The sequence below is a fragment of the Pelodiscus sinensis genome, chromosome 19 (assembly GCF_049634645.1).
Source record: "Pelodiscus sinensis isolate JC-2024 chromosome 19, ASM4963464v1, whole genome shotgun sequence".
In the NCBI taxonomy this organism is placed as follows: Eukaryota; Metazoa; Chordata; order Testudines; family Trionychidae; genus Pelodiscus; species Pelodiscus sinensis.
Window position 1 is genome coordinate 6,036,107 of NC_134729.1, and position 27,737 is coordinate 6,063,843.

A 27,737-nucleotide genomic window follows, 5' to 3' on the forward strand; every position below is an offset into this window, starting at 1 on the left:
GTGGGGGAGGCTGTGAAAAAGACAGTTAATGCCAAGCTCTTTCTCCAATACCATTCTGATATACATTTCATATTAGAAGCAGTAGCTTGCTTTGCTGCGCACTGTCGTATTGCAGGCTCGTTTTAGTAGACAGAAAAGACAATAAATGCTACAGAGTAATCATTATAGTGCTGGTCTTGGGTAAGATGGCACTTCTGGTATTGGATAAGCTATCCTGTATCAAAAATTAGAATCCATTGCTTGTGTAATAAAAAATATTGGCTGGAGGTTTCACCCTGTACAGGAAAACTATTGTCCATTAGTTTTAAACAGTGATCTCTAATGCACATTAGTTAATTAGCGGCCACTTTTTCAAACCCTGGATGTTTGTTTCTCATGGTAAGGTTAAAGCACTAAATAACATTTTATATGCAGTTCTATGCTTTTGTTATCCCTCAGTTTTGATTTGCTAAACTAATACAATTCTAAAACACTGCCTGACTTTTCCAGGCAGTAGATAGTCTCCGTCACACAGAGCCCAAAAACCAATGAACATTCTTGGGAGGGTTTACACCATTTTTTCATAAAGAAGCAAATAGTTGGAGGATTTTTTTTTTTTTAAAGAAAAACATGTATAACATTGCAAATAGAAAAATGCTTTGTTAATTCTTTAATTTCTCTTGGAACTAAGGCTCCCAACTGTAAATTCTCAAGCATCTGTTCATAAAAAGGGCTCATTTCCACCATGGTGGGGTCAAATTAATAGGTCTAGTGTAGGGATGTAAGCAAGTAGTCAATTACCCGGTAAGCCTAGGCAGCAGGGGGTGGGGGAGGAGGGCCCAAAGCAGGAGCCAGTGCTGCAGGGAGCCCCAGCACTGTCTCCATACTGCCACCTCCCCGCCCTCCCTTCCACCCCGGAGGCAGCAGTGCCAGGTGGAGGGGCAAGGTTGGCTGCCATGAAGCAGGCTTGCTTCAGAGGCTGCTCTGCATCTTCAAGAGCAGCCCCATCTGCAGCAGTCCAGACTGGCCACCAACACAGGCTGCTCTGGCAGCAGCCTGTTTACGGGGAATCCCAGCCAAGCTGGCTCTTACTACATTTAAAATGTAGAGCCTCAGCAGTCACAGACCCAGTGTGAGCCATGACTGAGCAACTTCCCTTATTAACTAATTGTATACACAATTAGCCAGTTACCTGCTTCTTAGTCTAGTGACAATCCACTAAATCGACTGCCATTGACTTTGGTACTCCACAAGAACAAAATGAATAAGGGGAATCAATTGGGGAGTTTCTTCTGTTGACCAAGTGCAGTGTGGACCCCATGATAAGTAGATCATTCAAGTAGATTATTCAAGTATATAACAATCTGAGTTATTCTATTAAGAATTCCAATAGCTTAGATCAACTTGATCCCATCGTGTATAGCTGCCCAAAAACTGTTCTCAAGCAGTATTGTATAAGGTTTTGTTGGAGAGATAAGTACTAAAGTTACAATATATTGTTATATTACTTCACCAACATATAAGCACATCTTGATAGTACTGTTGTAACCAAAACTGAAAGTGTCCTAAAATCACCCGATAAATATAGGTAACTGAAATCTAACCCCACTTCTTGAAAAGCATGGTAAAAGGAATTAGAAAATAAAGGGTAACATAACTAACAAAGCACCAACCAGTTATGCTTGATAGCTGTATAATTCAGGACTCTAGTCAGGTTATCCTTTTACTATTTACACAGTTGCCCCAGACAATCAAGATTGAAAAAAATATGTGCCCTAGTAATAAGAGAAAATTACAGAAAATAGACCTTAAATTGATTTTATAACCAGGCTAAGCTGTGTGAAAAAGGCTTTCTGGAAAGGGAATATGTTAATATAAAAAAGGGAAAGCATGGTAGGACTGCTATGTAGGGTTTTTGGAAAAGCCTGTTTGGCTATCTACACACATTTCATAGACTCATAGAACACTATAACTGGAAGGGACCCCAAGCGGTCATTTTATACACATAGTACAGCTGTAGTATAATAAAATTATAATCTCACTTTACCAAAGTATTTATTTACATCTACAGATACTTTAAGAAGGTAAGAGTTCCTTCAACACAATGTTAGTTTTTGAGAACAGAAATTATTTAAGTGTCAAATCTCTAATGATACTGTTGTTCTGCCATGGCAGGTGTCCAAAGAACTCAAATCCTATCTGGAATTACGAAGTTTAAGGGTAATATTGACCATATTGATTTTTTTCCCTCCTACATTTTAAAATTAAATGCCCCCAAATAGTCTTAATATTCTTTCCAACTTTGCTGATATTTTTGTCCTGTGTAAGTTAATGGTTTTTTTTCCAGGGATCTAACAGTGTTTTAAAGAAGAGGTAAATGGCATAAAAATCTTTCCTGACAAATAATAAATGGAGACAATGGGTATAGTCCAAGATAGGGATGTTAAATACCAGTTAACTGAATAGTCGAGTAACCTCATGAATTCTTATCGATTGACTATTTTATAGTCTCCAGGGGCAGAGGCAGTGCAGGGTGTCAGATGGGAGCTGGACTATAAGAAGAGCTAGTTTAAAAAGCAGGTCCCCTTGTGGACCTGTTGGTCAGTGCTGCTGCCTCTGATAAAGAGACAGCAGAACAGGGTGGCAGCAGCCCCTGTCTAAGGTGGGTCTGAGCTCCTGGACCTGGCATGAGTCGGAATTAAGCCAGACCGCCTGCCTGGCTCCTAATACACTTTAAATGCAGAGCTGCAGCAGGAGTAGGTTCTGGACCCCATGTGAGCAAGAACTGAGCTGGTCTGCTAGACAGCCTGCTAAAAAAATTACTGGCAAGGGTGGAGGGAGGGAAATGCATGTAGTCTACAGCATTAACCTATAAACTTTTGCTTATCGGTTCGACTATACTATTACATCCCAAGTCCAAAGTCAAGGAAAAACCCTCTTAATATGTCTAACAATGTAAACTGTATGCAATACAAATAATTTCCATAACAATGAACAGTACAGTGTTTAAGTCAAACCTTTAAATGGGCTTAATTGATATTAATGCCAGAGTACAAAGTTAATGTGCCTTAAAAAAGGAATTTGTATTTCAAAAGTCCACATTTTCTAAAATTCAGAATATTTTGTGGATCATGAGAATATGAGCAAACCAAGCTGTGTAACCTTAAAAATTGTAATTATACTGAAAGTCAAAATTGTATCTTTTTAAACAAAATTGCAGGAAGGCTTAACTTGCACAAATTTATTCACAAACTGAAATCAAACTGTAAGAACATAAGAACGGCCATACTGGGTCAGACCAAAGGTCCATCTAGCCCAGTATCCTGTCTACCGACAGTGGCCAGCACCAGGTACCCCAGAGAGGGTTGACCGAAGACAGTGATCAAGCGATTTGTCTCCTGCCATCCCTCTCCAGCCTTTGACTAACAGAGGCCAAGGACACCATTTTATCCCCTGGCTAATAGCCTTTTATGGACCCAACCTCCATGAATTTATCCAGCTTCTCTTTAAACTCTATTATAGTCCTAGCCTTCACCGCCTCCTCTGGCAAGGAGTTCCACAGGTTGACAACACGCTGTGTGAAGAAGAACTTCCTTTTATTAGTTTTAAACCTGCTACCCATTAATTTCATTTGGTGTCCTCTAGTTCTTCTGTTATGGGAACTAATAAATAACTTTTCTTTATCAGCCCTCTCCACACCACTCATGATTTTATAGACCTCTATCATATCCCCCCTCAGTCTCCTCTTTTCTAAACTGAAAAGTCCCAGTCTCTTTAGCCTCTCCTCATATGGGACCCGTTCACCTGTGTATTCACTGTTTAAATAGGCTGGTTTCTAATTGGCAGAAGCACTGAACATGTTCAAAAGCAATCAGAATGCAGCTTTTCACTTCTGTGAAATTGTGTTCCATTAGTATATATTTTATAGATAAATAAATTAGCACAATAGTAAACTTGAACACAGATTGGATAGGGAAGTGACCCCTGATTTGAACTTTTAAGTGTATTCACTTCAAAATTCACTTATTATGGTTATGGAAACTATGTATCATGAGAAAGTAACTGTAGTAAAACCACTTATGGCTGGATCCTGTAACTTGTTGAGTGCACTCAACTCTCAGCAGTTTCAGAGGGATTTTGCCAGGTGCTCAGCATTTTGTGGACCAGGACCTTTAGTTATGCAAGATAAATATTTGAGGGTGATATTTTCAAAAGCACTCAACATTGGAGCATCTCTGCTACCACTGAAGTGTAATGCTGAGCAACTTTTTAAAATTCTACAGGAAAGCGTATGTTTTTCTCAATGTTCAGTATTTTATAAGCTACAGTTTTTTTAGATTAATCAATTGCAATTGTTTATAACCTACTTATCAGAAATTCCAATTAATAAGTCTCATTCTAAACAAAAGTTGAGAGTCTATTTTGAATATTATATCAACAAATCAATGTTCAATGTTTGATGGAAGTTGAGAGAGCTCATAGATTCAGGTTGTTAGCATCAAGTAATTAGAGCAGGTTTTTGCATATCAAAACATCTTAATACGTTTAAAGAATGCTTTTATGCTCCCAAATTCACATGAACAACCAATGTTCACTTCCTCAAGAAAGGCTAGGAGAGACAGCAGATAAACTAAGAAAGCAATCAGGCATCAATATTTATTAACACAAGACAAAGGAAACACAGTCAATGCGTTAATGGAACACTGTCCAGCCAGATGTTAAATTTTAAAATGTATATCTACTCTAATTTCAAATAAATAAAAAACCTTTATACATAATTACATAATGTTGTAGTCTGAATTTGACAATGGTAAATATGTTGACAACAGTTAAAGAAAAATTGCATTTAGACTAAAAATGTAATCTTGTTTTTACAACTTTATCTCCAGGACAAAATTAGTATGACCAAACTTAATTACACAGTTATCAGAAGTGCAGTGCAAGTGTTAAACAGACTTTTAGGTAAATACCCCCAAATAGTCTCATATTCTTTCCAAATTTACTGATATTTTTGTCCTGTATATGTTAATGGGTGTTTTCAGTAATTTAGCAGTTTTGAAAAGAGATAAATGGCACAATTTTATTTGAGGACAGGAATCGTATAAGAACTTATGTTTTAGGTTCAAGTGTAATAGTTCTCAGGTACATCTCAGCTCTTAATTCAGATTCATGGCATGGACACTAATGGGATGTTTATTTGGCTGCGGCAACCAGATTAACTGCAAAAGAGCAAAACTGAATACGAGTAGGTTTGCTCCTTTGGACTCATTGCTGGATTCAAAGGGTACTATACATGGTTTTGGAGGGAGGCAGACAAATGCAGCTCTGAATAGGACTAGCTAATGTAAAATCCTTTGCTGACCAGCTAGGTTCCTGAATCTAAATGTCAGGAATCATTCACTTAGGGGATTCTTTTCTGTTACAAAGAGAAAATATTTTGGGGTGAATTAGTTAACATCTCTCAAGGCTCTCCCAAGATGAATCAAATGAGTGGATAATCAGTTTGGAGGAACATGACTATACTCCCAACCTCAAGGAAGCATCAGTGATAATACTTAGTGCTGTATAACTAGTTATTTACAGGGAAATTGTCAGGATTAGATTATATTCCCATCTATAGATTTCCAAACTGAGGCAGTGAAATGACTTGGCCAAGGTTACACAGCAAATCAGCAGCAAAACCAGTTAGAATCCAGGACTTCCTAACCCTCCTCCCTCCCCCAGACCCATGCTCATTCCTCTAACACATGCTTCTTGCTATTATACTGAATACTCTCCATTAGTCCCTTGTCACACAAATGTATGGATTAGAATACAGGTAATTAGAATCACACTAAACTAGACATTTAAAAACAACCAGTTTCCAGAAATCTAAGCCAAGATGTATGGAGGAGAAATCAAAACCACGGAGCTCTTCACAGCGTGAGAGAGAATTTCAGCCTTATAGATGGAAAATTCCAAAAGGCCACACTAGAAACTCAAGCTGCACTGCACATATTAGTGTTCCTGATTAAATTAGTATCACATCTGGGAATTTTTATTAATGAAAAATTACATAAGCGGAGAAGCCCAATCAATTAAGTTTTTAGAGCTGTGCTATGGTTCTCCCTCAGTGGACAAGGATTTAAAATAGTCAAAACAGGATAAGATATGAAAAAAGCCTTTTAGAATGGTCTTCTCAAAAGTCAAGAGAACAAAATGAAGTTTCATTGCAAATTATCGTTGCAATGCAAGGAAAGTGCGTAATAAAAAAGGGAGATCTTAAGGAGGTCTGGTCTGATCATGAACAGTTTATGTGCAGTTATCCAGCTGAGCTACACTGGCATTTAATTTGTATAAGCAGCAGCTGCATACTTGTCCATTTCTTGCAGAAGATGTTCAAACCACTTTCATATGGAGGCTTTGTACATTTTATTATAATCACCTAGCAACATAAGCGTGGAATTACTGTTATTTTAAAATATCCACGAGTGTCTGATTTCAAAATCTAGGAATTTAACATCAGCTCTTTAGAAAATACATTTTTAAAGTTGCTTGTTTGTAAGAGGAATTCTCTGTGTTAGACCTGCCATAGTCAATGCAGATATATCCCTTCAACTTCTATGGCAGACAAATTAAACCTAAATATTTTGAGACTATATTCTGAGCTTTGTATCTGAATTTTAACACCAACCCTCGATGAAGAACTGTTGTACAGCATCCATAAGGAGGGGGTTTCAAGTATAGAACCACAACTTTGTTTACAGATGTCTGTCAGAGCAGCATTTAATATAGCTGTTATAGATCTGGATTTATACAAGTTTACATTATAAACCTTTATAAAAATTACCTAAACACACTGTATACTTGTTACAGGGGTAAATAATACATATTAAAATATTTTAAGGATTTATTTACATAACAGACCACAACTGGCCCAAAAGAGCAGTTACAATTTCTGCTATCAGATCTTATATGCTTCCAAAGTTTTGTTTTCTTAATCACATAAGGGAAAAAACAAGAAATCCAACTATGCTGAAATGCTTCTAAAAGTAATTTTGACTTGATTCTCAAACCTTGTCTTTTCCTCAGCCCACTGTGCCAGAGAACTACAATAATTTCCAATGGTTGGTGTTTCTTTCATACTTTAAGGCTGCTGCTTTTCAGCATTTATAAAGGCCACAAACTGGCCAACTATTTTAGGATGCTGTAATGACTTTTTTGAAGATATTTCACTATGCATGCATTAGAACAACATTCTCTTTGCTTTCAGTTGCCATTTTGTTCCTCTTTTTTTTTAAAGTCACATTACTGCTTTCAGCCAACTTTCTTCCAGAATTATCAAATATTTTCTGGTGAATGCCTCCAAGAAATTCAAGGTAGTTTCTATATGAAGCCCTTGTACGCATAGCATTTGTTGCAGTAACTGTGGTTACATTGTGGAATAACTTAAGGATGAAGCCACAACCCTATCAATGAATATAATTGTTTTGCCAATCTGTGCCATAATCTTAGCTTTATGTTTTATAATCACAAAGCTCCATAATGAAGGGAAGCTGAGGCTGTCACACATTTCAGGTAAGCATCCTAGAGATGCAATGCAATTTCTATCAAATTTTTATTTTTTGTTTTTAAAGCTTAAATACTTCAGCCTCATTTAGAAAGATTTGCCTTAAAACAGGGGCTTCTACATACTATGACATTCTGGCTAGTAATAAAAGTCTACATACATATTTAATTAGGAAAACTTGTGTAATATTTGTATTTCTCACATTAGTTGCCTAACCAAATGTAATTTATATTAAGGACTTCAAAAATTACATGTCCTCTTGCTTCAGCTGTCTTCATTATTTAAGCCAATTTTCTAACTGAATTATGTATATTATTATTTTTTTTTAAATATAGGCAAAATCCATTTTAAATTAATGAAATATCTATAGGAATAAGTAATTTTTACTTTCAGGGGGTTATTGAGTTTGGTCATGGCACAATTTTAAATAAGCAGTGAGATTCCATGAAATGAATAGCTACAGTACAATTGCAAAGTAAGTTATATACTGTGGAACTGCAGGACTCTGGTAACTCTTTTCTTAATAGTTTATTATCTTAAGTAAATAAACCCTCCCCTTATAGAATCATAAAACAGTATTAGATAAAAATACAAATATGTACAAAAAGTAACACTACTGTAAAGGCCTTAGGAATTTTATAACTCTCACACTTGTCAACTTTGCATTGTCTATAAAGCTAATGTTCAGTAAACTGTTACAAACATTTTCCGTCGTCTACCATATTTCCATTTGACCCTTAGTAGTTGTGATCATAATCCCACAGGATGAAATGAAGAGAATACGGTAGCAACCATAATCTTTTTACATCAAGTATTAGTACTTTTCACCAAGCTTCATTTCTATAGCTATCATTGGTCATTTTAGTGGTCCTACAAAGTTTGTTAACATCATCCCCTCTATCCCATTACATGTTATATGCAACGTAGATGGGATCTAATTGATCAGCCAGGAAACTGTCACGGAGATGCATCCGTTGTTTTTCTCCTCTGGAGTTGATGGGAATAACTCCTGGATCAACCACCACCACAACTCCCACAATTAGGTAATGTTCTTCCAGAACCACGTTGGTAACTAGAGGGACTAAATCCAGGGCTTCCTGTTCACAGCCGCACAGCTCCACAACTACCACCAGCAAGTTGGTCCATGTGAATACAGCACTGAAATTTAATAAAAATATATATTTTTGTTCAGGTCCCCAGATGATATGGTAATAAACAGTACAAATACCAGACCTTTTTTTGTAGGTACCCAGTCTGGGGAAAGCAGAGCTAGTACAATTAACATAGGATGTAGCATATGTTTGAACTCCTCACACTTATCTGTAAGCAGACTACACACCCAGTATCTTAGTACGGAAATGGCGGGAGTAAGCGGAGGGGCATGAGAGGGAAAATGGTAGAGGAACTGCATACTAAAAAGTTACACTTCTGACTCTGAAAAGGATTCCCAGCCACAGTCCTTTCCACATTTGGGAACAACTGCTTCCATTTTCCTCTCCACAAATCCTATTCTATTGTTCACATAGCATAAAGCTCCAGTACAATTCTGTTTTCTTTCAGACATATTAAGTTATTGCATCAGCTTTCAGAGTTCTGAATTCCCTTCCCATTTGAAGGCATCGCTCTGAGGATGCAGGTGTCCTTAAAATAAATGGGTGGGAGCAAAAGAACAGAGGAAACTGTTGTTAAAGGCCACAGCAATTTCCAACATTTCATTAACAAACAGATCAGGATGCTCCTTAATCTGACGTGGGCTAAATTTGCTCTCAGTTCTGCAAGTGTAAACAGAAGAATAGTAAATTAGGCCTCAACTCAATTATTCTCAATATACAGAAAGGAAAACTGAGGTACCAAATAGTTATATGACCTGCCTATGGTTACACAGCAAATCTCAGAACAGAGCCCATCTGACTCCTAACCTTTTGTTTTTACAACTTGATTCTGCTATTCTGTACAACCATCTTCCATACTGAAAGGTAAATGGGGATACATGCATTCCCTAGCATCCTAGTTTACCATTCAGCAATGCTCCTGTGTGTCCGAGATACTGAAGTCTCAATGTCAATTGGATGATAACGGAGTCCTCTCAGCTCCAAAGTTTCATCCAGTGCTCCTACGACATACAGTGCATCATGGCGATCTGGGATTGCGGGAATGAAAAATTGCACATGCATTTTAAAATGCATTTTAAAAATGAAAAAAGATTAAGTAGTGCTGTAAGCAAAACATTACAAATTGTGGTCTTGGTATATTTCCCAGTGGCTAATCTAGTGGTAGAATTACACTATCCTTAACAAATAACAGGTTTAAACTAGAAACTTGTCAGTGCAATAATGTTGGTTAGGGGTGTGATTCTTTACAATATTTGTATGCCAGCAAAAAGTGCTAGTGTAGATGCAGTTATACTATTAAAAAAGTCTTTTTGATGGCACAAGCAGTGTGTCTACTAGGGGAATTACCAATAGAGTTATACTAACAAACCCTGCTAGCATACCAAGTCAGTTTGCTCTCTTCCTTCTCACCAGCATATCATGCTCCAGAGAGCTACAGTTATAAGGAGAAAACAGACTGGAAAGATGGAGACAGAAAGAACTGCTTGTCATAATCAGACAAGACTTATATTTGAAATTACATGTACTATGCCACAGCGCAGTATCAGGGAATGATTCATCTACACAAACTCAAGAAATATATCATGAGAAATCATTGACAATGTTAAAGGCCAGGCTGGATGGATACCTTTCCTGAGGCTAGAGGGGAGACAGTAGGCTTCATAACTCTTTATAATGGCACCTGTTTGCTAAAAAGGTGTGCAATTAACTGAAGCTTGAAAAGAACTCATTTCATCCCTACTGGTCAGCGAAGAGTCAGATACAGAACACATTAGGAAAATGAGACATGGGTTTTCTTTGGATACTGTTGTTCCAGCCTAGAGGATGTTTGGAGACCTGGTGTTAGAGAAGAAGTTACTTAATAGCAGCAGCTTTAGTGAGCATGCAGGAGAGGCTTGGCGCAGATTCACACTACCAGAAGAAACCATGGAAAATTCTCCATCTCTGCTAAAAAGGAGAAAGGCACCATTTTTATCTTACCTCCACTGGCAGCTGTGAGCTCTGTCCGGCGAACAAAGCCAAGGTATCCAGTTCTAGCCCACAGTGTCTGAGCAGGATCGCCAAAGCTCAGACGAGTGTTGAAATGATCAGCTTGAAGGGATTCGTTATCATAGATAGTATAATAGCCACTGGCTGTGTGGGGACTATTCACCCAAATCTACAGAGGAGATAATACGGTTCTGAGACAAACACACCATGGACATGGAGCCATCTTCAGGCAAAAGGATTAAAGGCATTGTACATAGAGAAATCCCGTAGGAACTAAATTGTAAAAGGAAGTTCTCTTTATTGAAGGTTTAGCTGGCACAGTTACTATTTGGCACCTTAGCTTTGGGTGCCCAAAAAGCCACCCCAACACATCCTGCAGAGTTTTAAAATGCACTTTCCAAATGCCCTCCCCTATAACAGCAAGAGGTGGCTGGATAAACTGCAGGTTTTTATTGCTTGTATAACAATTTCTATGTATCTATCAGGGAAGGTTTAACTACAATCAAATAATCAGAACAGCCTGCAAGTTCAATTGCAAATTTGATGGTTTCTTTAGACTCCAACTGCAGGTTATGGTAATAAAGGTGCAATACCCCACAGCTCAATGATATTTGCAATGCGTGAACCTTCATTTCTAAAGTGATTTCTCTTTCTTTACTTTTGATGTTACACACTGTTACACAATGCCCACACAAAAGCTCTAGGCACCTCAATAGTACTCAGATTTCTAAATATCCGGTAGCATTAACCCATATTTATAAACAAGCTCTGCCAACTAGCAGCCTTAAAATAATCAAGTGGAGAGAATATAGTGCAGCCAGCAAACAAAAGCAGAGAAATTCCCAAAACAGTAATTAAACCAGCATCTACCTCCCCAAGATGAGAATCTCCAACAGGCCCTTTCGTCTCAGGATTGACTATAATCACTTTGACTCCAGGCAAAATCTAAAGGACGCAACAAGGAAAGTGGGCAAATCAGTTCATGGACTTCTGCCTTTAAGTGTCCAAAACAAAAACAGTTAATTCACATCTTGATTTTTATGAGCATGGGTTTCCCCTTTTGTGGAATGTATGTACACCCGTATGCACACATCTACACAGTACTGACTAATGTTACAGCAGGAATGCATTGCTGACTCTCAGGGTCCAAGCAAGTGAGGAATTCTGGGGCTGTAAGTTCAGGACACCAGGGATTAATAGCTATGTTTTGAGTGTTTGCATAACGAAGTCTGCTCAGACTACTTGGAAAAACTGTTTCTATTGTTAGAGAGCAGAGGGCTGGAGGATTGGGGTCACCAGGGCTGGGAAACAGAGCAGAGGGCAGACGTTGGGGGCTGCTGGGGCAGACAGACAGAGCAGAGGATGGGGACACAGGGGATTGGACCACTGGGACCAGGAGGCGGAGCAGAAGGCAGGGAAGTGGACCCGTATATGCAGCATAGGGCATTACTAGAGTTGGGGCACAGTGGTGCCCTACATAGCTGTGTATACCTAAGGACAGTCCTATAAAATACAATCAGCCCCACTGCCCTCACCCCCAAATTGTTTTAGTGCATCACAACATGGAAACTTTAACTGAAGTTATAGCAAAGCCTACTATTACAGTGAGGGGAAAAAAACTAATTTAAACAAGTGTCACTACCCCAGGGAGTTCATTCAATTATTATCTCTCCCATTCCATACTGTGTCTGGGAGCAGATGCCTCCCAAAACTACAAATTCACATATAAAATGTTTCTGAAGGACAAACACACAGATACCTAGTCTCACGCTGTGTGTGCCAAGCTATTAGAAAGTGAATGTGAAATTACCTTTCCAGATTCCGAAAGCAGAAGGCTCTGTGGAGCTCCCCTCTCTACCAAACGCACTCTGAAGGGAAAAAATTATGAAAAGCAAGAACTTAATTTACCATCTAGAAAAGAGAAATCTGTTGGCCAATACAGTGTTGTTCATGAGGTTACATGCCAGATAAACGTACTACATATTTGAGAAAAATTTCCCGTCTGTGGGTCTGTCGAGAGACCATTTGTTCAAGAACTCCTCCTAAACGGTAAGAGCTGGGACCACCAAATTCGGTATATAGCTTCCGCTTATCCTAACTTATAGGTTTGGTTGTGCCAGGAAAATGGGATGTGCGTGGAATGGGATTACTTCTCACGAAACAGAAAGATAGTACTTTGATATATAATGAGCCCATGGGGCAAGCAGGGGCTCTGGGATGGAAAGCAGGATCAGTTATATGGTCCTAATCCCCCAGGTCATTGTACAGTAGTTGCTGCATTCCTCACTCTGCAAGTGAGCACAGGTGAAAAATGACACTGGACCTGCCCTAGCTAGGGGACGTGCACCCCTCCCCCAGCTGTGCCTAGGGTTGCCAGATGGTTTAACCAAAAATACTGAACCCTCCCTCCCAAAAAAAAAACCTGGGAAAAATTTTTGCTGAAGAAAAAAAAGGGGGGGGGAGGGGTGTAGTTGAGAAGAAAAAAAAAGAACCCAGAGAGTAAAGCTAAATAAATAAATAAATAAAAACAGCATAGCCCCTTTAAGAAATGATTTTGAGGCATTTTGGCCCTAACAGGCTGCTGGCAGCCATCCACCACCTTGTCTCCCTGCTCCGGGCCGGATAGCTCCCCTGCGGAACCTGGTAAGAACCCAGAATTTTTGCCTCCTGGCCAGGAAAAGAAGTAAGAAAATACTGGATATTTTAGGTGTCTGGTATTTTCTGAATTTTTTACTGGACAGGGGGCAAAAATATCAGACTGTCTGGGTCAATACTGGACACCTGGCAACCCTAGCTGTGCCTGCCAGAGCTGCAGCAGCCATAGAGAGGTGCTTCTCACCTCGCCCCAGACTGCTGCAATGAGACACAGCTGGGGCTGTCCTCTCTCTTCTGGGCAGCCGGCATACTGTGCCTCTTATCACTCCCCCCCCCCCCCCCCCCAAGAGCAATGATTTAAATGAAGCATGTACATTTTCATTTTATTTTCCAAAAGCAAAAAAATGAGTTGAAGACCCAAGCAATGCCAGGTAAGTCTTCTAGAAATAAATAAAATGCAATGTAAATACACTGTACCTGTCATGTCTTAAAGATTTCAGGTCGACATACACTATGGTAGGGTCAGGCCCAGAGGTTCCCTAAAGGTTAACATTAAAGAACATATTTATATTTTCTATTTGTAACTATATGATTGCCAATGGTAACATAGGGTAAAAACCCCACCCCAAAGCAACAACCATCTCCTCCCTCCCTCATGTGCAAAGAGCATGACTTTTTGGACACTGATTCCCATGAGACACTCTGGGAATCGTCCCAGCTGGGCTGCTTGATTAGTACAACTGGTGTGTGTGTATTAGGGCTACCTGGAGACTTGCCCTCTCTTCTCAGCCACACCAGCTAGTCTCTCTGTCTCCTGCTCAAAGAACATCACACAATGATCTTTCCTTTTAGGGTCTGTTTCTCTTTACTCTGTTTTCTAGTAACTGTTAAAAAAATCCAGCAAATATCTAACTGTTTCAAGTCTCACTTTTTAAAAGACCAAACAATGACAAAACTGGTGCTTAAAACCACTGCACTGACAAAGACAGGCTAATCTGGGCCCAGGCCAACGCAGGCGCTCTCAAGTTTCCTTATGTCTCATACTTCTGCAGAATTCATCTTCACATTTCCCACCCTGCAGCTGGACCAGAGGGAGTGCAAGCATAGACAGGCTACCAGATGGTAACATCTCTTGAGTTCTCAGTGCTCCAACTGTCACTTCCTTAGCTGGGAAACTGGAAAAAAAGGCTGGAATAGATACAATCTTGAGAGAAATTGTTCCATGGCACTACTCCTCCCATGCATGACTAATATCCCAGTAATCGCTTATTTGGAAATACAATGTTTTGGAAGTGTATCAGGTGTTTTTAGATTCTTTATTGCAATCTGGCAGCTGGAAACAAGGAGGAACTGCCCTGCTGCTCTCCACAAAGCTCCAGAGTATTCCTCAGATGAGAGTTTGAGCTAAGTTAACAATTTAATAGCATGTGTTGGTATTGGTGAGCTTGCCAATATAGAGCTTGATGAAATCTGGAAGCGTGGTACCACTGACAACATAAGGTCTTCCACATTAAATACCTGTAAACAGATAGCTACGTTGACTCTTGACCCAAAGGTGGTGCTCACAGCACGGGATGATAGGCCAATGTCTTTGAAAAGCTTGGAGAAGGACTGAGTGAGAGAAATTCGTGGCCGTTCTTCTGCGACCACCACGCAGGTCCGGACACAGGACAAATTAATTCCTCTTGCCTGAAATGTGGTGCAAATACAGATAAATGCAAACAATTGCGGCTCTGCCTCTGACAAATGAATTAGAAACCCAGTTTGCCCTCCCACTCCATACCCAAAACCAATGCCTCCCATTATTGCCTTCATAATAAACATATCTTATTGTGTCCCAGTTAGCAGGCCATCAAATGTGACTCTGATTAGGCAGCCCAAAAAGCATACATGCATTTTATGCTTCTGATTCCTATCCAGCTCTAAGGAATGCAGCTCTCTGCATTTCTGTAGTACCTCTTCCCTTGAACCTCAGCACACTGCTGCTGGGTAACTCAAGACTATCGCTCCCTATTTACAGATGAGGAAATGGAGGCACAAATGACTTGGTCAAGGTTACACTGAGGCTTTAGCAGGGCTGGGCACAGACCTCTTGATTACGTGCTCTAATCACTGGAAAACAACCACTGCTGCCCCCCATTTTAAAAAATGGACAGCACTACCAGCTTCACAGAGCTGCAAGGTAACCTATGTGATTGGGACTATAAGGCAAAGCATAAAACTTGAGAATATTTTGTTCTGTCAAGTGGTGAATGACTGAGCCTTGAGTTTTGACATGGAGCGCAAAGCCAGTTTTTGGAAAGCAGATGCAAGGAGTACAGGCCCGTACACAGGAATTTCTGTGGAGGTGGTGCTTTTTGGTGAATGTGGACTGCAATTTTTTAATATAATTTAAAAATATATATATATTTCCTGCTGTTCTTTCCTCCACATACCGATATTTAAACCTGTTTTGAATAAAAGCTAGCACAACTGGCATACAAGGGACCATTTTTTATAAGGGGTTTTATTTTTAAATGATTCTCATTTAAATTTAAAATGGTCCCTTATTTTCCAGTTATATTCCAGTTGTGCCTAAAAACCAATTTCAAAAATAAATACTAATTTAAACTAGAATAATATTAATACAAGGAATCAGCCCAGTTGCAGTGAAATTGCCTGTATACAGCCATTTCAAAATAAATGGTCAGTGAGGGAAAGCTAACGCATCTACTGTTGCTTTGTATCCGTGTCCTAACTGGTAGCCATCTTTGCAACGAAAAACAACGGTCTGCCACCAAGCAGTGCTAATCGCCCAAAGCCCTGTGGGATGCCCAGCAAGGTCCAATTATAGCCTATATCTGGGGTGCCCAAGACATTGATCGCAGTCGACCAGTCGATCGCAAGCGGTTAACTGATGGATCACAAAGCAGACTGGCAGTCCACTTTCCTGGCCGCCTGGGAAGGCTGGGGCAGAATCAGCCTGTCTAGCTGGGTTGCAGTTGTGGTAGCCTGGCCCGAACTGTGGCAGGGCTGGTGGCTGCCCCGCTCTTGCCACAGCAGCCTAGCCTTGCCCCTGGGGAAGGGGGCAAATCAGCCCTAGCCTTCCCCCAGCCAGCCAGAGTACAGTGGTGGCAGGCTGGGGCAACGCACTGCTCCAGCCTTCCTCCAGCTGGCCAGAGCGTGGGGGAGGAAGGCTGGGACAACTCAGGGGACCATGTGGGAGTGCATTCACACCCTCTCTGTGTATGAGCCTGGAGTTAACCATAAATGTTTAGCGTATTTATTTTTTTCCTCCCGCTCTTCCAGAGAGTTGTGTTGCTGCTTAATCAGTTGGCCAGCAGACACGTTACACCTCCAGCTGGCTGAGAGCCCTCTAGCAGGCTGATGGTAGATAGCTATTTGTGCAGCATGATGTTGCTGCTACTGTTTCCACCTTCTAAAGTTTTTTCTAACAGTCATTTGCTTTAGCACAAGATTAGGTGTCAACTTTTAAAATCAGTGTAAAATACTGACAAAGGTTCTTACCTTTAACACTTCAACCTGATTTCCAAGTCCCTTTGTGCACAACTCCATGACTGAATAGGAACAGAAAGTGTCCCTTATTCTGTACTGACTGACAGTGGAAAGCCAGAGGAAAAAATTGGATTCCAACTCCATAGGAGGAATTAATATGGACTGGTGACCAGAATACACGCTGTCATGGAAGATTAAAGAGGAAGATTTTACTGTAGAAGCTGGATAGTATTAAGTTATTTGTTTATTTGGCCACTGATACATACTGATTATAGGACCAAATGTAGGTAATGGAATTACATGTCTGGGATAATCTGAGTGCAACATTTGTGGTCCCTCTCCTTTATAATCACAGAATATTAGAACTGGAAGGAACAGGCTCTCACGACAGGACCAAGCACCATCTGGATCATCCAGCAATTTTGCATTAGTAGTGAAAATGTCTAGTAATTGAGAAATGATGCACCTACTTCCCACTGTCAATGTGAAGGAGAAATGCAGGCTCAGCAAAATACATTCCATCGTTATATGTAACCAACAAAGAAAGAGGAGAGAAACTTTCTAGAGCTAATCATCTCCTACAGTGATTGATATTTAAGAAAGAAAGAGTCATACTTGGATAGATCTTAACCAGAAGGGTCACGTTATTGGGCATCCAGAGCCAGATCCTGAGCTAGTATAAACTGAAGTCATTCCACTGAAGACAATGTAGCGATGTCAATTTATACCAATTGAAAATCTAACCCTCCATTTCCTGCTTTGAAACCAATCAATATCTTACCCTTGGTTTTCATTCCAACTCATACCTGCAAAGGCACCAGAGCACGAAGCCAAGTCCACAGTAAGGATCAAGACAAATGGCAATTTGCCGAGAGGAGTAGAGCTCACACTGGAGCTTTATCGCTCTGCAAAGAGCATTCACGGCTGAGTGGGACATCTGTATCAAAAGACAGAGCGGAAGAGATGCAGTGTTTAAATCCAAGAATGCAGGAATAGGATTTCTCTGAGTCAGCCAGGTATGCGCTTGGTTTGCTAACAATGCTACACTACAAATTAACTACCCTTATTGCACATGGTGAGCATTGTGGGAACATGGAATCTTCCACAAAAAGCTCTGTTTATTTTAGATCATTAAAGAATGTTACAAAAGAAGCAGCCCCTTCAGTTTCTCACTGTACACCTCCCACAGCCTCTGGAGCCCAACCACTACCCACCCCAGAGACTAAGGACTCAGCTTCTATGCCTCTTTTTTTGCACACCCTCTGTTGCCAACTGCCAGAGTTCATCTCTGCTTTCAGTTAATGCTGTTCCAATAATTCACTGTTAGCCAAGAAGGCAGAGCAATATCATCATGCCCTGTTCACCTAAATATGCAATTTTCCATCTGCCTATGCACCTGGAATCCTGAGGTTGCTTCTGACCCCAGTTTTCCAGCATGGCAGCACAATGTAGAGCTGTATTACCAGCCTGGAGTCAGATGGCATTCTTTGTGTCTGCTAATACACAGCTTAACTCTCCAAGTTTATTAACTGGGACAAATGAACTTAATTAAATCTCAAGAGCCAATTTAAAGATTCAGCCAAAAAAGGCTTTATGAGACTTTCCTTCCAGCAGATGCTACAGTACCTTCACTCCCGTAAGCATGCCTGTCGTGGACACGCTAAAATCTAGATATGCCAACATTTCTGGTGTGGGTGGTTTATAGATCTGAGGTAGCCGCTTCCTGGGCAAGTCATCTGTGTGGGTAAGAAACAAAGTCTTATGAGTCTGTTGTTTCTCAATTAGGATTCTCAAGGATGCTGAAACTTTCAAATAGTAGGATGAGATGCACGTAGGGAAGTGCAAGACTTCCTGATAGTTGGCTGTGGAATTACCTTCCACAGGAGACCAACCTGTCTCTCTGCTTTCAGGAGGAAGTGCAAAGACCATTTTCCATGTCAAAAATTACCCAATTAAAAAAAAACCAAACATCTATCTGCTCTTCGAAATGGGGAGAAAAGAGAAACTAAGTCTCTGTGTGAACTCTATTCACTTGGTCTGCAAGGTGCTCTGAGACCAATGGGAAGAGTAAAGTGTGGGGAGAGTCAATAGATGTCACGAGGCACAGAATCGGAAACATAAATGCTATCAAGATATTACACTTGTCGTGTTATTCAGTGTTTGTCTCTTCTGAAATTGCCAGATAGGGGCCAGTCAGTGTAACTATGTCCTGAGGCTTCTAACATCAACTGAACTTTAAATTTTATCATCCTGCTATAATTCTACATGGGGCTCAGCTCTACACAAGGAACAATTAAAGTTTACAGGATCAACCATGGCTCAGATTACAAGGAAAACCAGCTTTGTGTGTCTCATGCTTTTTTCAAATTAATTTAAGAACATTCAATATTTTTTGTCAGAAAGGAGCTAGAAAGTCTGGACCTATCCTCCCTTGACGGTCTTGCACCTTTCCCCCTTTTTTAAACTGCAGGTGAAAGTGTCAAAGCTGTGAGCTGCTGAACCACAGTGTCTCTCTCAGATGCTTTTTCTGAGCATTTCAGCCCCCAGAGCAGCCAGTCAGATAGAATCTCTTACAGAGTCAGGTGTTGCCAATACAGATACTATCAGAATCCCTACACATGGCTTTGAAAATCTTTGAGATACTTGGCACAAAGACGCTCTCACCTGTGTCGATGACAGTTGGCCAAGTTTTCACATCCACAGCAGCAGCTGCCTCTTTGGATTTCAGTAGTCTCATTAAAGTCTGAGTTGTGAGAATGCACGCAGCTTTGCTGACCTAAAAAAAACCCCAACTAATGATTTCTAGAAAGTGAAAGAGAAACACATATGGTCTTTCATACCCCCTAGCTAGAGTGGAGGTTTGGGGTATGCTTGTGCAATGCACTTCCTTCCCCCACCTTTGGGCCAGCTGGTCTCTCAATGTCCTTTGCTCTTCCCAAACACACCAATGTGCTCAGCCAAGACCCCAAATTCAGACTAAAACGCAGCTTGGCAAAATCTTTGGAGAGCCTGGCTGGGGATGTTAAGTCTACATGTTGTGTTAATCTTTAAGGTGCTGCTAGACTATTCGTTTTTGTAATTAGTAGGTAATTGGTAGACTGACACTTGTCTAGTAGTCACCTCAAGGTACCATGTTGCAATAAGGAGGTGTTATTTATTCCTTTTCATAACACAAGAGCTAGTGGATCACCAAATTAAATTAAAAGGCAGCAGGTTTCATGCAAACAAGAGGAAGTATTTCTTCTTATTAGTTATTAGATGGTTACAAGCCCATGGGTTATAGAAATTAGCCTATTCCTGTAACGACATATTTTGCAGCAACTTGTGTCACCTCTATTACAGCCAAAGGCAGCTCCCTGCTATACTGTTATATTTAAAAAAAAAAAAGCCAGAAAGCTAGAAACAGTTCATTCTGAGCCACAAGGATGTTCTAATATAATGCAGCCATGGAAGAGAGCACAAGATATTTCATTCTTACTACTCTCCAGATCCAAACACCAGGCCTATAGGTTACAGGTCCCCATTACTTACATCTACGATCATTCGCACAGTGGGCAGAGTCGCAGTGAGGTTCTGGGTGTGAGGGGGTCGAACAGTCACAGGAATGCAGCCAGCATACAAACAGCCATAGAATGCAGCAATTAGTTCAATGCCTGCAAGGACACAAGAGGGTGTTGCACAAGTGTTGACTAATTCCCTTATGACACTAACCTCTGGTGCAGTGGTCCCAAATTGTGGAGCATGTCCTCTCGGGGAGTGTGACAGTGTGTTGCCCTGCACTGGCCATTTAAGGGGCTTAGAGTAGAGTCAGAGGCAAGCCCAGCTGAGGCCCTAGGGGCTGCGAGAGGCAGCCATGGAGAGCGGGACTGCAAGAGCCATGGTAGGCTGGGGAGGCTTGGGCCAGAAGGGACTGTAGCCAGAAGTAGCAGGTCTGCACCCTTTGCCAGGGAGGAGTGGCCAGAAGGGACTGTAGTCTGCCTAGAGACGGGCTAAAGAGGGGGACTGGCAGAGGGCCACTGAGGCCTGGAGGGTGCAAGGGACCTAGATGTTTCCTGGCAGAAGAATGGGGGGTCCCAGGGAGTAGGGAGGACCCTGGAGAGTGTAGTGGAAGAAGAACAACCCCCCACCCCCAGAAGGGGTGGTGACAAAGACCGGAGTGGGCACTGCTGGAGGGCAGGGCGCTGAAGACAATACTGTACTGATGGAGAACATGGGGGGAGACACCAGCGGAAGGGGCGCATTGGAACAGCCAGCTAGTTCCCCAAAGTCACCTTGCTGAAGGCGCCATCCTTGTGAGTTGACCCCATTCCAGGGAGACATGGAAGAATTCTGGGGCACAGGACCCAGACCAGCCCCCACGGGCGCTGAAAGCAAGTGGTATCCAGCCCCACTCCACCCCTCCTCTGCCTCCAGCCCAACTCTACTCTACACCCAGGCCAGTTCCACCTCTAGCCCCAGTGCTTCCCCCATCCTCAACTCCACCTTCAACCCAAGCTCTTCTGCTGAGGAAACCTGGGCTGTGCAGCAATTGGGAAGGGGGGAGGGTAAGTGGAAAAGTTGGGGCACCACTGCTGTACTCATAATAATCCAGACTCAAAGAATTACAGTTATGACCCTCAACGGCAGAGAATTTCCACCTACACCCTCGGCAGTACTATAGTCCAGAGCAGTGGGTTTCAAACTACAGGTCACGACCCAGAACAAGGTTGTAGAATGTCAGGCACTGGGTCTCGTTGCTGCAGGGGAAATCAGGTGACTGGGAGGAGAGGGGGTGCTAAGGCTGGCTAACTGCCTGTCCTGGCACTGTAGACTGTGCTGCGCCCAGTGGGGGTGGGGAGAGAGCACAGGGCTCTGGGCTCTGACCCTGTCCTGAGCACTAGCTCCACACACCCACTGGCTGGGAACCTGCTACTGGCTGCTTCTGGGGTGCAGCTTGGTTTGTGGAACCAGGACAGGCAGGAAGCCAGCCTTAGCATCCCGGCTGCACCGAGTGGGAGCTGCTCAAGATGAGCTCCTCCTGCCCCAGCCCTGACCCTTCCAAAGCCAGATCCGCACCCTACACTTCAAAGCTCTCATCCTCAGCTCCACAGCAGAGCTCACACTCTAGTCAAATTCTGTTGGGTCATGGGCATCAACAATTTTCTTCCACTGGATCATGAGAAAAAAAGTTTGAAAAGCATGGTCCAGAAGAATCCACAAATACTAATGGCAGCATGACAAAGAAGAGGGGAGGAGAGAAGATGAAGGGAAAGAATCAGGAAAGCAGAAGAGATGGAAAGACCAGTTAAGAACAGCCGAGGAAAGAACAACTGGAATCAGGCAGCGTATAAAAGAACCTACAAAGAGTAAAAAGAACTATACATGAGTCAGTATATAACAGAACTCCCTATCAGTGCGAAAGGAAGCAAACACACAATCATACTAAAATGGGCTCTCCCTCATTAGAAGCATCTGTCCCGCACAGACTACATGACAGGAAACTGTGAATTACAGGCCATTGTGCAAGAGCAGTTCTGTGTAAGCACAAAAGCTTCTCTCTTTCACCAACAGAAGTTGGTTCAATACAAATCATCTCCGCACCCGCTTTGTCACTAATGTTCTGGGACTGACAGTTACATCACCACTGCATAAGCATTAATGCAAAGAGCATTTGCCACCAAGGTCCCAAAGAGTACCTACTTCCTACACAGTTACAGAAAAGTAGTAGCAGCAATAAGTCTACAGCAAGCCACCCTCGGAGCAGTGTCATAGTAGATCAGACATTTCTATACCACAACCAAAAGGCAGCACAGGAGCAAAGCCTCAATACTCTTAAGTCCACTCAGCACAGACAGATCTCTGAAGCCCCTTTTCTCTATTCAATCCAATGTGGCCACAACAGTAGTCTCAAATAAAATTCAGAGTATCAATGGGATCTTTGATGTTCTTGGGCACAAATCTGGAGTTTCTAAGATTTCATTTGAAACCGTGCATTTGTTGGAACGAAGTCAAGCTGAGCCAGTCTTTCCAGAATACAATACAGTCCAGAGATACCAAACCTGATGCTGAAACCTCTCACGCACCTTAGAACATAACTACTTGGTATGTAAACCAGATCGGTTATAGGGTCAACTCCAGGTATTGCCACTCAACTGTGCAGATGGTGCTCAACTGTTTCGGTCTTATTTTAAACTGTAAATCTTTCAAAACTTGTAACAGGTTGCTATGCATTTTCCCAGTGGGGATTCTGGCCAGCACCAATATGACCTTACCAGGAGGATAGAGCAACACCACATTGTCTCCTGCATTCAGATGTCCCTTGTCATACAAAACTGATGCAATTCTCTCTGCTCTCTTGTGCAACTGGAGGCATGTGGCAGTGCACACAGTTGTTCCCTTGAAGGAGAGAGAAATGTACTGAATGAGAGCTGGGACGGCACAAGGCAGCTGCATTAAGGGCAGCACAGATGAAAGTTTATACAGCCAGCGTCAATCCATACTCATTAGCTACCATGAACAGTCTGTGGATGACTAATGGGCCATTTATCCACCGTTTAATATCACCAAAATGGATTGAACTGACCCGTATCCTAGGAAACATCACCCATCGGGAAGTCAATTCAATAGGTTCTCCTGCACCTATATTGCTCCCTGACAAAACATACCCAAACTGAACATTCAAAGGTGGTGCAAAATCTGATTGCTTTAAAGCACAGTGCAGTAATTGCTAAAGAATGAGCAGTATTTTTTTAACATCTTCAGGAGAAAAAGGCTTCTAGTTCTGAAGAGTTAAACATTAAATAAATCCAAAGCCTTAGGCTGCACATTAAAGTTTCATGAACTTCACCTTGTAGGTCTCTCTCACACAGACACATATAGTATGTATGCATGCGGAATGGGAGTTATGTAAAGGTGCATGAGCCAGGAAAGTTTATAGAATCGTAGAATACTAGAACTAGATGGGACCTCGAGAGGTCATGGAGTCCAGTCCCCTGCCTTTACAGCAGGACCAACCACTGTCTATATCGGGGTGGGCAATAATTTTTGGCTGGGGACACTTCAAAAATTTATGAAGTGGCCCCAGAAGGGGCGGGACCAGGATGCTTCCAGGCTTCCCCACCCACAGACCATGATTGCTCAGGGGGTGGGAGGAGCCTCTTTGCATGCCCCCCCACTAAGCACCCATGCCTCTGGCAGAGCAGGAAGAAGCTCAGCATGCTTCCCCACCTCCAGGCCAATTAGGGCCTGGGGGCAGGGGAAGTGCATGAAGCTTCCTCCGCCCTGCCAGGAGCACGTAGCACTTTGAAGTGCTGCATGCTCCTGGCAGAGAGAGAGGAGACTTCACATGCTCCCCTGCCCCTAAGCCCTGATTGGCCTGGGTGCAGGAGGAGCATGCGAAGTTTCCTCCGCCCTACCCCCGCCCTGTGAGGAGCACGCAGCGCTTCAAAGTGCTACGTGCTTCTGGCAGGGCAGAGGAAACTTCATACACTTCTCCTGCCACCAGGCCGTAATTGGCCTGGAGGTGGGGTAGTGGCAGAGCTTCCATGGGCCAGATCAACCTGCTTGGAGGGCTGGATCCAGCCCATGGAGGGCCTTTTGCCCACCCTGATCTAGATCACAGAAACATCCTTCTCAATGTAGAGTTTCTAATCTGATGTCGAGCAGCAGACTAATACCCCCTAGGGAGACATTTCAGTAGTATATATTGGAGGAGGGGCAGAAGACGAGGAAGACGACACCAAGAATGTGGCTTCGCTCCTGAATGATCCTTTGAAAGAAGTTCTTTAAACTGAAGAAAGAGCAGCACCTTGACTCTGATGATTTAATGGTGACACTTTTATGACACATGAAGAGACAAAGCTCTGAAGTTAATGAAAACTTTCCACATCAATGTCACACGTCACCTCCATAGTTACTGTGGTCATGGTGACATGTTCATCCTTGATGACCAAGATGCACCCCCTCACCTGAGAGTCACCACAGCCCTAGACTGCGGTGAACTCCAGTTACAGTGGTAGAGGTCCCAAGACTGAATGGAAGACACCATTCATAGTGGTGATCTCAGCCTCTGCCAGCCAGCACCGCATGATAACCTGAGCTCCCCCCCCAAAAAAAATAAAACCATGTACCTTGGCATTTAGCAGAAGGGAGAGCGTGTGTTCAGGGGTTGCTTGAGCTCTCCACTGTAACACCTCTGCCAGGAACTGGTGCTGCAACGAGAACTGGTAGTGAGTGCCAACACAAGTGCTCCAAAGATGGCAATTCCACATCACCACTCGGTGTTGCATTCAACTGGGGGGCTAAACGCTTTCCCACAAGCCAGTCACAACAAGTATCTGGCCTTAGGGATTTACCTTTCTGACCAAATCGTTGTCTTCTATTTGTCCAAGGTCCCTACCAGCAGCTTGAGCAATGCGCTTCCCAGCAACCAGGTTCCCCACCATCACAGAGGCAGGCCCAACACCTGTGAGCAAAGAGCAGCCATATAAACTTGGTAAAGAATGGGAATGTACAGATACACAGAAAAGAAGCCACTCTTTATTTTACAGTCTGCAGGGCAGCAGCGCAGGCTACTGGTTCAAGCAGGGAGAGGACGACAGAGATCCCAGCTCTGCCAATTACTCAATGCACCATCTTGGGCAAGTAACCTCACCATGAGATGGGCTCAGTTTCTTCTACCTGAGAATTATGGCTAATAAAACTACACCCCCATCCCCCGCCAGGTATTCCCCGTGGATCTCATCATGGAGGAGGAATGCGGAAATTGGAAATATCCTAATGTCTTTAGTAGGGATTCACAATTGGACTTAGAATGAAAGGGCACAGGCTGCCTTGCCTTAGGGGACTTTAAGACAGGCTCAGTGCTGCACCAAGAGCCGAAAATTATAGCCTATAAACCAAGACATGAGAAGGGGATACTCTAGCCTTAGCCTGTTGGAGAGCAGGAGACTTGCACTCAAATGGAATGAGAATTAGTGAGTAGAATTGAAGGCTGCTCCCCACAAGGCTCCTCCTGAAGCATGGCCACCACAAGGCGGATTGAAGAGAACCCTGGAACTGCAGAGGGATTTTTGCTGGGCTACCTGTCTCTGCTTCAGAGACCTCCTGCTCCTCCAGGCAGCGAGCCTTGCCTATACTGATGTTTGAAATGAGCCCCTGGCAAACTGATGCACCAATGGCAGGCCTGGCAGACTGAGTGTCACTGTGATCCCCAGCACCCTGAACACTTCTTAGTAAGGAGATCACAAGTGAAGCCATCAGCCTAGTTTTCCAGGCCTGAGCCAAAAAGGCTAAGAGTCTACCCGTTGCAGTCAAGCTCTTGCCAGCATTCCCGGAGTGAAACACCGAGTTACCTGGTTGTTTCTGCCTGGGCTTTGGCAAGTTGGTCACACACGTGTGTGGGCACATGAGGATGTTACACGGGTGCAGAGAGCCCTCCAGAAAGTGCTGTTTGGTTTGAGAGATATGGATCCCTCCGAGAGGAGTTTTTGGCAAAGTGTTGGCTGGTACTAGAGCAAGGCAATACACTCCAACTTGGTGAATACTGTCAATTGCCTGGAGATAGAAGAGAAGAGGTCACTCAACTGGGGCAGAATCTAGTGTTACTGGGTTTCCTAACAAATTCCAGGAGCTCTTCCTGCACTTGTAAGCTCACTGGCTGCAGTGACCATCCCTTTGTACAGTGCTTGGTACAAACAGGCCCTGGGCCGTGCCTAGGAATCCTAGGATCTACCACAATACATACAAATAACATCTTGTTTGTAAAAAAACAAATCAGAACATAATACATCACTCTCTTATGGACCATAAGCAAGCGCAAGGCAAAGTCAGTGCACAGCTGTCCAGAGCAGCCCGCTTACCTGAAATACCAAGTACCTCTAAAATGGGTGTTTGAAAGAAGCCCTCTTCTTTGGAGCTTTGAATGCCTGCCCTCAGCAACCTGCCTTGAACACGTTACTTGGAGAGTAAGTCCCATAGCTGTGATATAAATAGCCCATGGAGACAGTGGCAGAACAGAGCAGGCAACAGGCTAATATCTGGGTGGGTTGATTGGTCCCAGATACCAAAACCAACAAGGCAGGAAGAGAACATTATCCTCACAAGATGCTAAACATGGCCACCGTGGAACGCTAGGAAATGAGTAATAGCCTGTTGGCGTTCCCTCCTTTACAATCCATCCCACCCACCCACAGCATACATTTTTGGTCATGAATGATTCAAGTCTCAATCTGTGGAAAGGTGGTGAATCATCTCTGTCTAGTGAGGTTTGTTTTTTTTTAATCTTGCAGTCTTTTCAGTCCTGGAATGAACCACCAGCCTCTGTCTCTCCCCAGTATTCACACATTTTAACATATTACTCAGATTAGTGTATGTTCTCCCATTAGCGAATACAGCTAACATCCTGCAAGGTTTCCAAAAATTCCTCTCACACAAACTCCAAAACCACGATTTGACATTCATCCTGCACCCACCATTTTCTTAAGACTCAACTGTTTTACCTATTTTCAGGTATCAAATGATTCTAGCACTGTACTGCTGAAATTACTTCTCAGCTAATAACAAGTGCAGCTTTAAAGAATTGTTTTTAGAGCACCAGCCTGATCTACAGGGATAGGAGCCAAAGACTCCTGACTTCTAATCCAAGTTTTGCTTTGTGGCACTGAGTGCAGTTAGTTTCACTTTTCTGTGCCTTGCCTATGTAACAAGGGTAACCCTGACCTGTCTCATTAAGGGCTGTATTATTTTGTGCCTCTGTTGCCTTCGCACTGCCATCTTGCTGCTAAGAGGAATCATGATGATGGCCACAAAGTGGTGTCCATCTGAGGCACACTGGGGTCACCTGAATTATCCATAAGCTGACTGAAGAGGGGGTGCACACAGAAGCCCAAATCTCTCATCCAGGCAGCTGGACTCAAACTCCGTAGTCTAGACATAGCCTAACTCCTCCACATCCAGGGAACGCGTCTGCTCTTCCAACATTTTCTGCGGAAGAGCAGATGCGCTCTTTTGGAAGTCCTCTCTTCCTCATACCACGAGGA

General features: G+C 42.7%; 1 protein-coding gene across 3 annotated transcripts in view; it reads right to left on the bottom strand.

Moving 5' to 3' along the window:
- Positions 1-4,605: 4,605 nt before the first annotated feature.
- Positions 4,606-27,737, bottom strand: part of DIP2B (disco interacting protein 2 homolog B) — a 170,839-nt gene continuing 147,707 nt past the window's right edge. For all 3 annotated transcript variants that reach the window (XM_075902045.1, XM_075902044.1, XM_075902043.1), the window contains 16 exons: positions 26,052-26,253; positions 25,053-25,162; positions 24,828-24,908; positions 22,971-23,094; positions 20,251-20,372; positions 19,384-19,495; positions 18,346-18,455; positions 17,526-17,656; positions 16,732-16,900; positions 14,743-14,913; positions 13,702-13,763; positions 12,440-12,497; positions 11,500-11,574; positions 10,621-10,798; positions 9,545-9,668; positions 4,606-8,686 (listed from right to left, as the gene is read on the bottom strand). In XM_075902045.1, the coding sequence (XP_075758160.1) occupies positions 8,434-8,686; positions 9,545-9,668; positions 10,621-10,798; positions 11,500-11,574; positions 12,440-12,497; positions 13,702-13,763; positions 14,743-14,913; positions 16,732-16,900; positions 17,526-17,656; positions 18,346-18,455; positions 19,384-19,495; positions 20,251-20,372; positions 22,971-23,094; positions 24,828-24,908; positions 25,053-25,162; positions 26,052-26,253 (2,082 nt within the window). In that variant the 3' untranslated portion in view covers positions 4,606-8,433. The remainder of the gene's footprint in view (positions 8,687-9,544; positions 9,669-10,620; positions 10,799-11,499; positions 11,575-12,439; positions 12,498-13,701; positions 13,764-14,742; positions 14,914-16,731; positions 16,901-17,525; positions 17,657-18,345; positions 18,456-19,383; positions 19,496-20,250; positions 20,373-22,970; positions 23,095-24,827; positions 24,909-25,052; positions 25,163-26,051; positions 26,254-27,737) is intronic.